Below are 12,500 nucleotides of genomic sequence, written 5' to 3'. Positions count from 1 at the left end.
GATGGTTGGTTCCCAAAGGCCAAGTGGCCCTCAAGGCTGCAGCACGAAGAGCCGGTGAAATCTTGCTACCTAGTTTGAGAGTCATAGTACTTCACAAAAGACAACGCTTAAATGAATTCCCATTGCAATGGAGAAAGCATTGATCATACAGCTCTCACTTTGCCGTTGGCCCAGCTGTAAGCTTAGGTAATATTTAATTGAATCCAAGCGTTGAAAAAACAAAACAAAAACCCAACGTGCTTTTAAAGTGAAAATTCATAGAAGTCGCTGTTTGCTATCGTTGCAGTTAGTTAGTTAATTTGTTTGTAAATTACTTAGTTTCTCATTTGTTTAGTTATTTAGATATTCGCTTGTTTTTATGAATTGCTTATTTTTGATTTGGCTCACTACTGATCACTAAGCGGAATATTTGAATTGTCGATCTTCATCGCGTATGATGAAAGCAGTTGATTTCAACCAACCTTAAAAACTTCAGACTTTTTTTTTTTTTTTTTTTTTTTCAAACGTGAAGCTGAAAGCTCTACTCGCAAAACTTACTTTGACGTGTACAGGTATCGAAAGTTAACCTTTCTGGTTTTTTGACTCACTTGTGTAAACAAAGTGAGTCTATGTTTTAACCCGGTGTTCGGTTGTCTGTGTGTGTGTGTGTCTGTGTCTGTGTGTCCGTGGTGAACTTTAACACTGACATTTTCTCTGCAAATACTTTGTCAGTTGACACCAAATTTGGCATAAAAATAGGAAAAATTCAGTTCTTTCAGTCATCTTGTTTAAAACAATATTGCACCTCTGGGATGGGCGCAGAAAATAAAAAAGAAGCCTAATTATATGCAAACTGCATTTACTGTTATATTTATATTTTTTGTATTCTCTAAACTTGGCACTTTGACCTCTTATTCTGACACAACAACAAGAGGAGTCATTATTATCATTTTTTTGTTCAAACAGGAACTTCTTTTGCTAAGCATGGAATATTTATTTATTTTGCAAACGTTTTGGTGCAGATAGTAAAGAAGGGAAATTACTCTGTAATTAATGCTAGGGGACTTAATTTATCACAAGTGAGTCTTGAAGGCCTTGCCTCTCTTGTTTTGTTTTCCCTGCTTGGAGTGCATCTAACTCAGAATGTGTTCTGTAAGTTTAACTCTTTCCATACGAACGGCGAAAGAGACGACGTTAACAGCGTTTCACCCCAATTACCATCATCAAAATATTGCAAGCGGAAGGCTCTTATACTGAAGACGTGAATGTTAACAAAGAATACCACAATTCTGACGACGGAAGCTAAAGGTTGGGTCATTCAGACACCCACTGGATATCCGAGGGGTCTGTGTAGAGGAGAAGAGAGGACTGGCCGTACTGAGTGAGTTAGAGCAGTTTCTCAGTCTCATACAGATGATAAAGTTATTGTGATTGTGACATGTGACCGCGTAATGGAAATGAAGAGAAACAGGAGTGAAAGATGAAGCGATGAGGGGAGAAAACATGCCAATGAATGAACAGCGCCTGTGCGGCACGTGCACAATGGAGAACTTTGGATACACATAGGATAGGTGTGGGGTGAATGGAAAATTTTCTGTTCTTTCTTTCTATGGTGCAGCCTAGATATGATATATACTATATGCACTTCACATATAATTATATATATATATATATGTTTGTGTGTGTGTGTGTGTGTGTGTGTGTGTGTGTGTGTGTGTGTGTGTGTGTGTGTGTGTGTGTGTGTGTGTGTGCTCGCGCGCGCGTATGCATGTGGAAATTTGATAGAATCCTTGGGAAAGCCACTTTTTTTGTGAAGAAACCTTCAGCGCTCAGATGAATCATTGAAGTGTTCACCTTATCCCGACTTGTGTGTTTTAACCCTATATATCCTGTCCTTGAGGGGGGTACTCTCCGACTGTACAGTACAGCACTGCAGGGAATGGGCCCACTGTAGGGAGGAGGAGTTGTCATCTGTCTTGGCAATATGTCTGTCTGTCTTGTTAATCGCTCTGTGTGTCTGTCTGTGTGTCTGTCTGTCTATCTATCTATCTGTCTGTCTATCTATCTATCTGTGTGTCTGTCTATCTATTTATCTATCTATCTATCTATCTATCTATTTATGTATTTATTTACTCGTCTGTCTTGTTATTCTATCTATCTGTCTATCTATTCATCTATCTATCTATCTATTTATCTATTCATATATCTGTCTGTCTATCTGTTCATATAATTATCTGTCTGTCTCTCTGTCTATCTCTGTCTGTCTATCTGTCTATTTATCTATGTCTATCTATCAGTCTATTTATCTATATATTTATCTGTTCATATATCTGTCTGTTTGTCTCTCTATCTCTGTCTGTCTATCTATGTATCTATCTATGTATCTATCCATCTATCTATCTATCCGTCTATCTATCTATCTCTCTATCTGTCTATCTATCTATCTATCTGTCTGTCTGTCTGTCTGTTTATCTCTTTCTGTATGTCTGTCTATCCATCTATCTATCTGACTATCTGTCTGCCTGTCTGTCTGTTTGTATGTATGTCCATCTATATATCTGTCTCTGTCTGTCTATCGATCTACCTGTCTGTCTGTCTGTCTATCTGTTTCTATCTATCTATCTATCTATATTCCTGAAAATATGTATTGTAATAATAATGCTTTTTAAAAAAAAAAAAAAGAGAAAAAAAATACTGAAAAACAAAAAAAGTGAAAAATGTTAAGTACTTTGCCGCTGCAGAAGCCGTGTGCATTCCTTTTCGTATTATCTTCCAGCTTCTTCTTGTCCTTGTTCTTTCTTTTTCTCTCCTTCTTTCCATATCTTCCTCGTCCTCGTCCTCGTCCTCTTCCTCCTCCTCCAACGACACCACAGCAGACATCCCGCATAACCGTTTCCGGTTATATTGACCATGTTTCTCCTCTCCTTCAGTCTCTCCACTGGTTGCCTGTTTCTGATCGAATAGACTATAAGCTATCCACTCTGACCTTTTCTGCAGTCAACGGATCTGGCCCCAAGTATCTTTCTGAACTCATCCATATCTATACCCCGTCTCGCCAGCTCCGTTCTTCCTCTGATACTCGACTTCTCAGGATACCTCACGTCAGAAGTAAGACCTATGGACACAGATCGTTTTCTTTTCAATCGCCAAAGACGTGGAACAAGCTCCCTGATAACCTCCGTCACTCTGATTCCCTCGCATCTTTTAAATCTCGTCTCAAAACTCACCTTTTCCCTCAGCAATAAGTTCAATTGTGGCAGGTCCACAACTACATGCATGTATATGAATGTGTATTGTGTGTGCGTGTGTTTATGTAAGTTTGTGCCTGCCTATGTGTGCGTATTTGTTAGGGTAGCTGTTAGATACACATGTATGTTAAAATGTATGTATGCAGTGTGTGTGTGTGTGTGCGTGCGTGCGTGTGTGTGTGCGCGTACGTGCGTACGTGTGTGTGTGTGTGTGTGTGTGGTCACATTTTGGTGTGTGTATGTAACATAGATATAATGTTTTATGTTATCAAAAGCGTTTTTGTAAAGCACCTAGAGCAGATTTCTGGATAGTGTGCTATATAAGTATCCATTATTATTATTATTATTATATTAATGAGTTTGTTTCTACAGCGCTACAAACCAGACAGAAAGGATTATCTGAGCACTTTGCACAATTATCGGAAACTAAAACAGTCTCACCAACCCAAACCGATTTTCTCGGCGAGAAGGAGGGAGTGGGAGAGAGAGAGAGAGAGAGAGGGATGGTTTAATATGCTTCGCTCATAGGCATCTATTCAAATGGAAGGGATACAGACAGACAGACAGAGAGAACACGGGGAGAGAGAGCGAGAGAGAGACAGAGACAGAGAAACAACACCGGGGAGGGAGAGAGACACACAGACACAGAGGATGAGTCAGATGGTTTAATTTTCTTTGGTCACAACCGCGGCTTCTACACATGGGATAGAGAGTGACACACACACACACACACACACACACACACACACACACACACACACACACACACAGGAGAAAGAGAGAGAGAGAGAGAGAGAGAGAGAGAGAGAGAGAGAAGTGGGGGTGGGGACACAAGAAGCTCAGAACACGAAGCGTTGTCTGAGCTCAGACCCAAGGCCACGGAAACCTGTAAATGACGTTGTTGGTCGATACGATGGGCGGTAGCGATTCTGCCCCGCCCCCCTGCCCTCTGTCCATCACCGACAGCGTGCTGAGTCCTCGTGGGTTGGTGGCACGAGACGTTTGGTGGTGGTGGTGGTGGTTGTGATGGGGGAGCTGGGGGGAGGGGGGGGGGAGTACAGTACAGTACACAATACAATACACAAGTTTTATTGTCTATACTTTGGTAGAGATTTTCTTTTAGGCAGCAGCACATGTCCAACATAAGAAGAAAACAACACACGCACACATACTCTCTCTCTCTCTCTCTCTCTCTCTCTCTTCACAAAATATGCAATTACAAAGATCATAGTTCATTTAAAAATCAAGTATCACCAGAGTAAGACAAGAATTAAACCAAAAAGCAGCACTTCCATAGTTCACAAAAAAAAAAGAAAAAAAGAAAAAGAAAAAAAAAGAGGCATCACAGAAGAACAGGACGGGGCTCTGGACCACTGGGGGAAACAGAAATTGGATGCAGTTTGTTGAATCTCCCCCCCTCCCCGCCCCCTTCACACACACACACTGTTGTGACTGTTTTGATTATAACAGTGGCCTTAAGTTTTGTGTAGCTGTTTTGCTTTAAACAACAATGTCCTTAAGTTTTGTGTAACTGTTTTGCTTTAAACAACAGTGTCCTTAAGTTGTGTGTAACTGTTTTAATTTAGACAGCAGTGGCCTTAAGTTGTGTGCAACTGTTTTGATTTAAACAGCAACGGCCTTTAGTTGTGTGTAACCGTTTTAAACAATAGTACGCTTGTGTGTAACTGTTTTAATTTAAACAACAGTGGCCTTAATTGTGTGTAACTGTTTAAATTTAAACAACAGGGGGCTTAAGTTGTGTGTAAGTGTTTTAATTTAAACAACATTGGGCTTAAGTTGTGTGTAACTTTTAATTTAAACAACAGGGTTCTTAAGTTGTTTGTAACTGTTTTAATTTTTTTTTAAAACAGTGGGCTTAAGTTGTGTGTAACTGTTTTAATTTAAACAACAGTGGGCTTGAGTTGTGTGTTACTGTATTAGTTTAAACAACAGTGGCCTTAATTGTGTGTAACTGTTTAAATTTAAACAACAGGGGGCTTAAGTTGTGTGTAACTGTTTTGATTTAAACGACAGTAGCCTTAGGTTGTGGATCAGTCTTTCATAGAAAGCAACAACGCTTGTTCTATAGTTGAACGTTTGTAAATGAATGAATGGAGTCTCCCATCGGACCGGCGGATGAGTAGGTGTGTGTCCTCATATGGGAGAAGAGGCCGATTCTGGATGCGCAGCACTTCCCACAGGTGTTGTAAGGGAAAACGTCTCCAGAAGTGGAGCGCTGCTTCCTTCGCTCACGCTTCTCCTTAATGGTCAGCGTTCTCTTGATTTCAAACGTCTTTATGCCACTAGAGCACAGCATCCTCCAGCGATTATTACGCATAGCCGACAGACCTGGAGGAGTGTAGTAACCCCTTGTTCTGTGCGGCGCCCCAGGGACATCCCATAGAAGATTATTCCAGTATGTTGGTCAAAACAAGACTCCGATGATATGGGATCCGTGAACAATCTTTGTGTTTTCGTTTTGTTTTGTCAGTCGGGCTGTATGTATGAATGATAGTCGTGTCCGACTATGACCATCAGAACAGCAGAGGTTGGAACTGCTGTTCCAACTGTCTTGGCTAGATTAGTCGGACTACATACACTGATACTAAAAGACAACAAAGAAAACCACAATTATAATCCCTTAGAATATGTGGATCAGAAGATGAATTTTCTAGTGTTTCAAGATTTGTGGCAATACTTTAATCTTGTGCTTTTTGAAAACGTTCATCTTGAGGACGTATAAAGCACGGACAGACGTGAAAGTTGTGCGTGTCATAAGCGTAATTCCAGCTTTTGTTATGAGAGAGTCGGATTGGAATCTGGGTTTTCTGGTCATGATGAAAGTTCGTGAAAAATTCGCCTGAAATGATGTCATATCTTGAAGCCAATGCCACGACTAAGTCTGAAAATAACATGATGATGTCTTCTCCACTTAGTAAAGAAAACATGTTGTCTGTGATCAAGACAGGGAATAATGCTGGATGTCAATGTCTGATGATAACATGATGATCTTCTCTCCACTTAGTAAAGAAAACGTGATGTCTGAGATCAAGACAGGGAAAAATGCTGGATGTCGATATCTGATGATAACGTGATGATGTCTCTCCACTTAGTAAAGAAAACGTGATGTCTGAGATCAAGACAGGGAATAATGCTGAATGTCGATATCTGATGATAACATGATGATGTTCCCTCCATTTAGTAAAGAAAACTGTCTGTGATCAGGACAGGGAATAATGCTGAATGTCGATATCTGATGATAACATGATGATGTTCCCTCCATTTAGTAAAGAAAACTGTCTGTGATCAGGACAGGGAATAATGCTGGATGTCGATATCTCATGATAACATGATGATGTCTTCTCCACTTAGTAAAGAAAACTGTGATCAAGACAGGGAATAATGCTGAATGTCGATGCCTGATGATAACATGATGATGTCTCTCCACTTAGTAAAGAAAACGTGATGTCTTTGATCAAGACAGGGAATAATGCTGGATGTCGATATCTGATGATAACATGATGATGTTCCCTCCATTTAGTAAAGAAAACTGTCTGTGATCAGGACAGGGAATAATGCTGGATGTCGATATCTCATGATAACTGGATGATGTCTCTCCACTTAATAATGAAAACGTGTCGTTGTTTTTTGTTTGTTTGTTTGTTTTTGTTTTGTTTTTTCTTTTAAATTATTTTATTTATCAAGACAGGAAATATTGCTGGTGTGAATACTTTAATGACAGCGCACTTTGACCCCCTCCATCCTGTGGTGAAAAGTGGTGTCTTTTGATGATGGCAGCATGAATACTAGTTTGAATTCAACGACAGTTCGTCGAATCCCTCTTCATTCAGTGACCGAAAATATTACGTCTTTTCGTCGCACCGGTAAAGAATGTAACGTGAATAATTACAGGCTTAAGGGACTCGATGTTTTCAGGACCTCCACCTCACAAAGTTTGGATCCTTTGATCTGCGATGGCGGACAGCAAACCTGGCGGTGCTTGTGGACGCTGTTGGCGTGTTTTAAGACATCGGCAGAACTTTTGTTTCTTTTTAGACGAGTGAATTTGTATTGACAGGCATGCACCAGCCAGCGTATAGCGTGGTGGTGATCGACTGATGGGTGAGTCAGCGGTTCATGGAACAGTCGCGCATGAGCTTTCTGAAACAATGAAATGCTTTCGCGAAAGGACGTAGTTATATTACTACGGTAATATGAATTGCAAAAAATAAATTCTATAGCCGCAAAAAAAGTGAACTATTTTAACAATGCTTGTACATTAAAACTAAACGCAAGGACGTAAGAAAGGGAAAGAATATTTTACTACACGCGAAAACAAGTCCCATACCGCAAAGTCAAATAGCAGACTGAAATACTCGAAACAGGACTGTTTTTCCAACCAGCTGATGCCATGGGGGTTTTTTTCCGATGTACAGAATAATGATTCAGTCTAAAAGACACATTGTCTAATCTCAACATGTTTTTTTTTTCTTTAAGTTGGTGAAAAACTCAACATACACTTCTCAAAGCAGTAGCCAGCAGCCCTGATGGAAAGGTATTCAGCTGATGACTGCAGATGGCCCAGCAGACTGTGCAACATGAACCAAGTCAGTGACTTAGCACAGCAAGAAGAAGAAGACGACGACGACGAGGAGGAGGCGGAGGAAGAGAAGGAGAGAGAGGACAGGGAAAACAGATTGCTCAAGGCCGGGTTAGAGGTCAAGGCCGGGCTAGAGGTCAAGGCCGGGTCGGAGGTCACTTCCTGTTGCCCCCAGGACCGCAGCGACCTGTGGGACTCTGGGGTGACGGTGGACGGGGGGGAGTGCTCCCAGCAGAGCGAGTGGGGCGGATCCCAGAGCGGCGGGGAGTCTGACGCCGGCAGCCACGCTCCCGATCCCTGCCACCGCTGCAGCCTGCTCGTGTCCAGCGGGGCAGACTCCGTGCTGGGGCCTTGCGCCCCCGCCTCCTCCTCCTCCTCCTCTTCCTCCTCCAACACCACCACCACTGCCGGCGACGATTCGAACCTCAGCGCGGGCGTTGTCAACAGCGGGTGGTTTGAACCTTCGGGCGGCACCGCCCTACCAGGCGAGGGCCCCCTTCCCGCGCCGCGTGCTGCAGACTCTTTTGCCCCTCACCCTCACCCCGACCCTTTCCCCCTTCTACCTACGCACGGTAGCGATCTTCTCACCGCCCCGTCCCAATCCTTGTTCACAGATGATGACGGTGACCCGGGCTCCCGCCAGGTCAAGGCCACGACCTTGGACTCCTCCTCTTCCTCCGGCGGAAGCAGGAAACCCCAGATCCAGCCCCCTCCTTGCCGGAAGCTGCCCAAGGGGGAGGTCCGCAGTCACGGGAGTCCTCGGAAGTCGGCTGTCAAGGGCGACAGGGACACTGCCGGCGGCGGTGAGGTCAAGGAGAGGTGGGCGTCGTCCCGAAGGCGTCGTGACGTCAGCGAGGGCCAAGCGAAGAATGACGTCAGCGGTTCCGCGTTACGTCAGGCGTCGTCGACAGCGTCATCTGCAGGGAAGAATCGGGCCGACGCCGTGTCCAGAGAAAAGGGTTCTCAGAAGGTGAGGCGATTTTGTGTGTGCGTGTGCGTGTGCGTGTCTGTGATTGTACTGTTTGTTTGTGTAGTGTGTGTGTGTTGTGTGTGTGTGTTGTGTTTTTGTTTGTCATTGTGGCAGCTTGGTTTGTGTGTGTGTGTGTGTGTGTGTGTGTGTGTGTGTGTGTGTGTGTGTGTGTGTAATTGTACTGTTTGTGTACTTGTGTGTGTCTACTCTGTGTGTGTGTGTACTCTGTGTGTGTGTGTGTGTGTGTGTGTGTGTGTCTGTGTGTTTGTGTGTGTGTGTGTGTGTGTGTGTGAGAGAGAGAGAGAGAGAGAGAGAGAGAGAGAGAGAGATTGTACTGTTTGTGTACTCTGTGTGTGTGTGTGCTCCGTGTGTGTGTGTGTGTGTGTGTGTGTGTGTGTGTGTGTGTGTGTGTGTTTCTTGAACATTGGTTAGTCTTTGCGGATAGGAGTGTTGGCACATGGTTGTCTGGTTGGGTTGGTTAGCAGGGTCTTTCCTGTTCATCATTTACTTGTTTTAAACCCCACTTTTGTTGCTTATTACCCACCCCATGTTGTTGTTTTTTTTATCAATTTTTTCATATCATGATAAAAGCGCTTTGCAGCGATTTGTAAGACTTAAGGGCTAGACAACATATGGATAGACAGATGGATATATAGACAGACAGACAGGCAAATAACAGATAAATGATATAAATACCCACTGAGTGACAGGCTGGCTGAACAACTAATACCTTGGTCGTTTGATGAGCGAGTAGCAAGGATGACAGACATAGGGTCACAGTATAAAGGGCGTCTTCTGTACCGGCAGACAGACATAAAGAAGAAGAAGAAGAAGAAGAAGAAGAAGAAGAAGAAGAAGAAGAAGAACAACAACAACAACAACAACAACAACAACAACAACATGTATGTCTACTACCACTACTACTAATACTACTACTACTACTGCTGCTGCTGCTCTTGCTGCTGTTGCTGCTGCTGCTGCTGCTGCTACCGCTACTGTTACTACAACTACTGAACCGACACACAGAGACACAGACACACACACAGACACAGACACACACGAGCATGTGAATAAGCCGAAAGTGTGTGTGTGTGTGTGTGTGTGTGTGTGTGTGTGTGTGTGTGTGTGTGTGTGAATTTCTTTCATATTTTCTCTCAACCTCTCTGTCATTCTCTCTCTCTCTCCCACCCCTCTCTATCCATCACCCTCCACCATCTGTCTACCCCCCCCCCTCCCTCCTCTCTGTCTCTCGGCCACCCTTCCCCCCAACCCATCCCTCTCTCTATCTTCCTCTTCCTCTTATATCATTACACCACATTCACATATAGTAACACGCCCAAGGAGAATCCCAAAGGAGTGGGAATTTGCTAGAAGAAGAAGAAAAAAGGTCAAGGGGAAGGAATGAGAAAAGGTGAGATATGTGGGGGTGGAGGAGGAGGAGAAGGAGGAGGGAGAACAAGCAGAAGTAGTAGAAGCAGAGAGCGATAGAAGAAGAAGGAGGAGGAGGAGTTTGAGGAGAACAAGTAGAAGAAGTAGAAGTAGAGAGTGATAGAAGAAGAAGGAGGAGGAGGAGAAGGAGAAGTAGAAGAAGAGAGCGATAGAAGAAGAAGGAGGAGGACGAGAACAAGAAGTAGAAGTAGAGAGCGATAGAAGAAGAAGGAGGAGGACGAGAACAAGGAGAAGTAGAAGTAGAGAGCGATAGAAGAAGAAGAAGGAGGAGGAGGAGAAGTTAGAAGTAGAAGTAGAGAGCGATAGAAGAAGAAGGAGGAGGAGGAGAAGAAGTAGAAGTAGAGAGCGATAGAAGAAGAAGGAGGAGAACAAGAAGTAGAAGTAGAGAGCGATAGAAGAACAAGGAGGAGGAGGAGAAGAACAAGGAGAAGAAATAGAAGTAGAGAGCGATAGAAGAAGAAGAAGAAGAGTGGGAAAGAGGAAGAAGAGGGAGAAAAAGAAGACGACGAAAATACAATGAAAGAATAGAGACGAGCATGGCGTGTTAGCAGGGAACTGAAAATGCAGAGAAAAAGATTGACAGATAGGTAAACACACACACACACACACACACACACACACACACACACACACACACACACACACACAGACCAACAAATAGATAAACGCACACATAGACAGACAGACAGACGGACAGGCGGGCAGGGAAATTGACAGACAGGCAGCCAGCCATACAAACAGACCGGGCAGGCAGACAGACTCTCAAACACTCCCAGACAGATACCCACAAAGACACAGGCATTCAGACAAACGAACATTTACACACACACACCAACAGACAGACAAACACACACACACACACACACACACACACACACACACACACACACACACACACACACACAGAGGCAGTCAGACATACAAACAGACCGGGCAGGCAGACAGACTCTCAAACACTCCCAGACAGATACCCACAAAGACACAGGCATTCAGACAAACGAACTTCCCCCCCACACACCAACACACACACACACACACACACACACACACACACACACACACACACACACACACACACACACACACACACACACACAGGCAGTCAGACATACAGACAGATCGGGCTGGCAGACAGACTCTCAAACACTCGCAGACAGATACCCACAAAGACAGGCATTCAGACAAACGAACACCCCCCCCCCCCCCCCCCCCCCCCCACACACACACACACACACACACCAACAGACAGACAGACAGAAACAAACAAACACAGGACCAGCTCCATGAAAGCATTCGACACGGGATCAGGATCCTGGAGCAGTGGTCAGCAGGCGACCTTGACCCCTGGTGGAGGTCAGACGAGGTGTGTGGTTGGTGCTGGCTGTGTTGCTGATCGATCTGGCAGATAGCTCGTGCTGCTCGGAAGGGAGAGCTGCCTGCAGGCAAAATGAGATGGTCATGCCGTTCTGCTATTGCTGCATTTCTTAGGGAATTGTTATAGATTGTTGTTGTTGTTGTTGTTGTTGTTGATTACGGTCAGAACGTTTTTCCCTTTTCAATTCTCAAGACTGAGTGTGTATCTTAGGGTTGTGGTGTTGTGGTGGTGTGTGTATGGGGCGGGGATAGTGTGTTTGTGTGTGTGTGTGTATATGTGTGTATATATATATATATATATATATATGTGTGTGTGTGTGTGTGTGTGTGTGTGTGTGTGTGCAGGGAGAGAGAGAGGTGTGTGTGTGTGATGTTGTTGTTGATATTGTTGTCGTCGTCGTCGTCGTCATTATTATTTTTATTATTATTATTATTATTGTAGTTGTAGTTGTTGGTATTATTATTTTTTTATCATTATTATTATTATTATTATCATCATTATCATGTATCTTTATTATTGTTATTGTCATTATTATTATCGTTATTATCATCATCATCATCATTGTTATTGTTTTTATTAGAGTTGTTGTTGGTGTTGTTACCATTATCGTCGTTGTTATCAATAGTATGCAGTTTGAACAACTGCATTGTCAGCTATATCAGAGAGCTGTGGAATGCATGCTGCCAACAACAACAAAAAACAACAACTGTGATCCTTATTTGTTCCGCTTGTTTGTCTACATGTGCATGTCTGCTGTTTGTATGTCTATAGATCCCACCTCTGTTTTATCTATCCGTATGATGCTTATATTTACAGTGTCTGACTGATTGTATTAATTCGTCGGTTCACGTGCACTTATGACAAGTGCGTGCGCATGCA

General features: G+C 43.4%; 1 protein-coding gene across 1 annotated transcript in view; it reads left to right on the top strand.

Moving 5' to 3' along the window:
* Positions 1–20: 20 nt before the first annotated feature.
* The window catches only part of LOC143275492 (uncharacterized), a 37,982-nt gene continuing 25,502 nt past the window's right edge, over positions 21–12,500 (top strand). Inside the window, exons 1-2 of the mRNA XM_076579642.1 lie at positions 21–186; positions 7,164–8,797. Coding sequence (XP_076435757.1) covers positions 7,775–8,797 — 1,023 coding nt within the window. The 5' untranslated portion in view covers positions 21–186; positions 7,164–7,774. The remainder of the gene's footprint in view (positions 187–7,163; positions 8,798–12,500) is intronic.

Source organism: Babylonia areolata, chromosome 30, assembly GCF_041734735.1.
Source record: "Babylonia areolata isolate BAREFJ2019XMU chromosome 30, ASM4173473v1, whole genome shotgun sequence".
NCBI lineage: Eukaryota > Metazoa > Mollusca > Gastropoda > Neogastropoda > Buccinidae > Babylonia > Babylonia areolata.
This window is presented reverse-complemented; position numbering and strand designations above follow the sequence as displayed.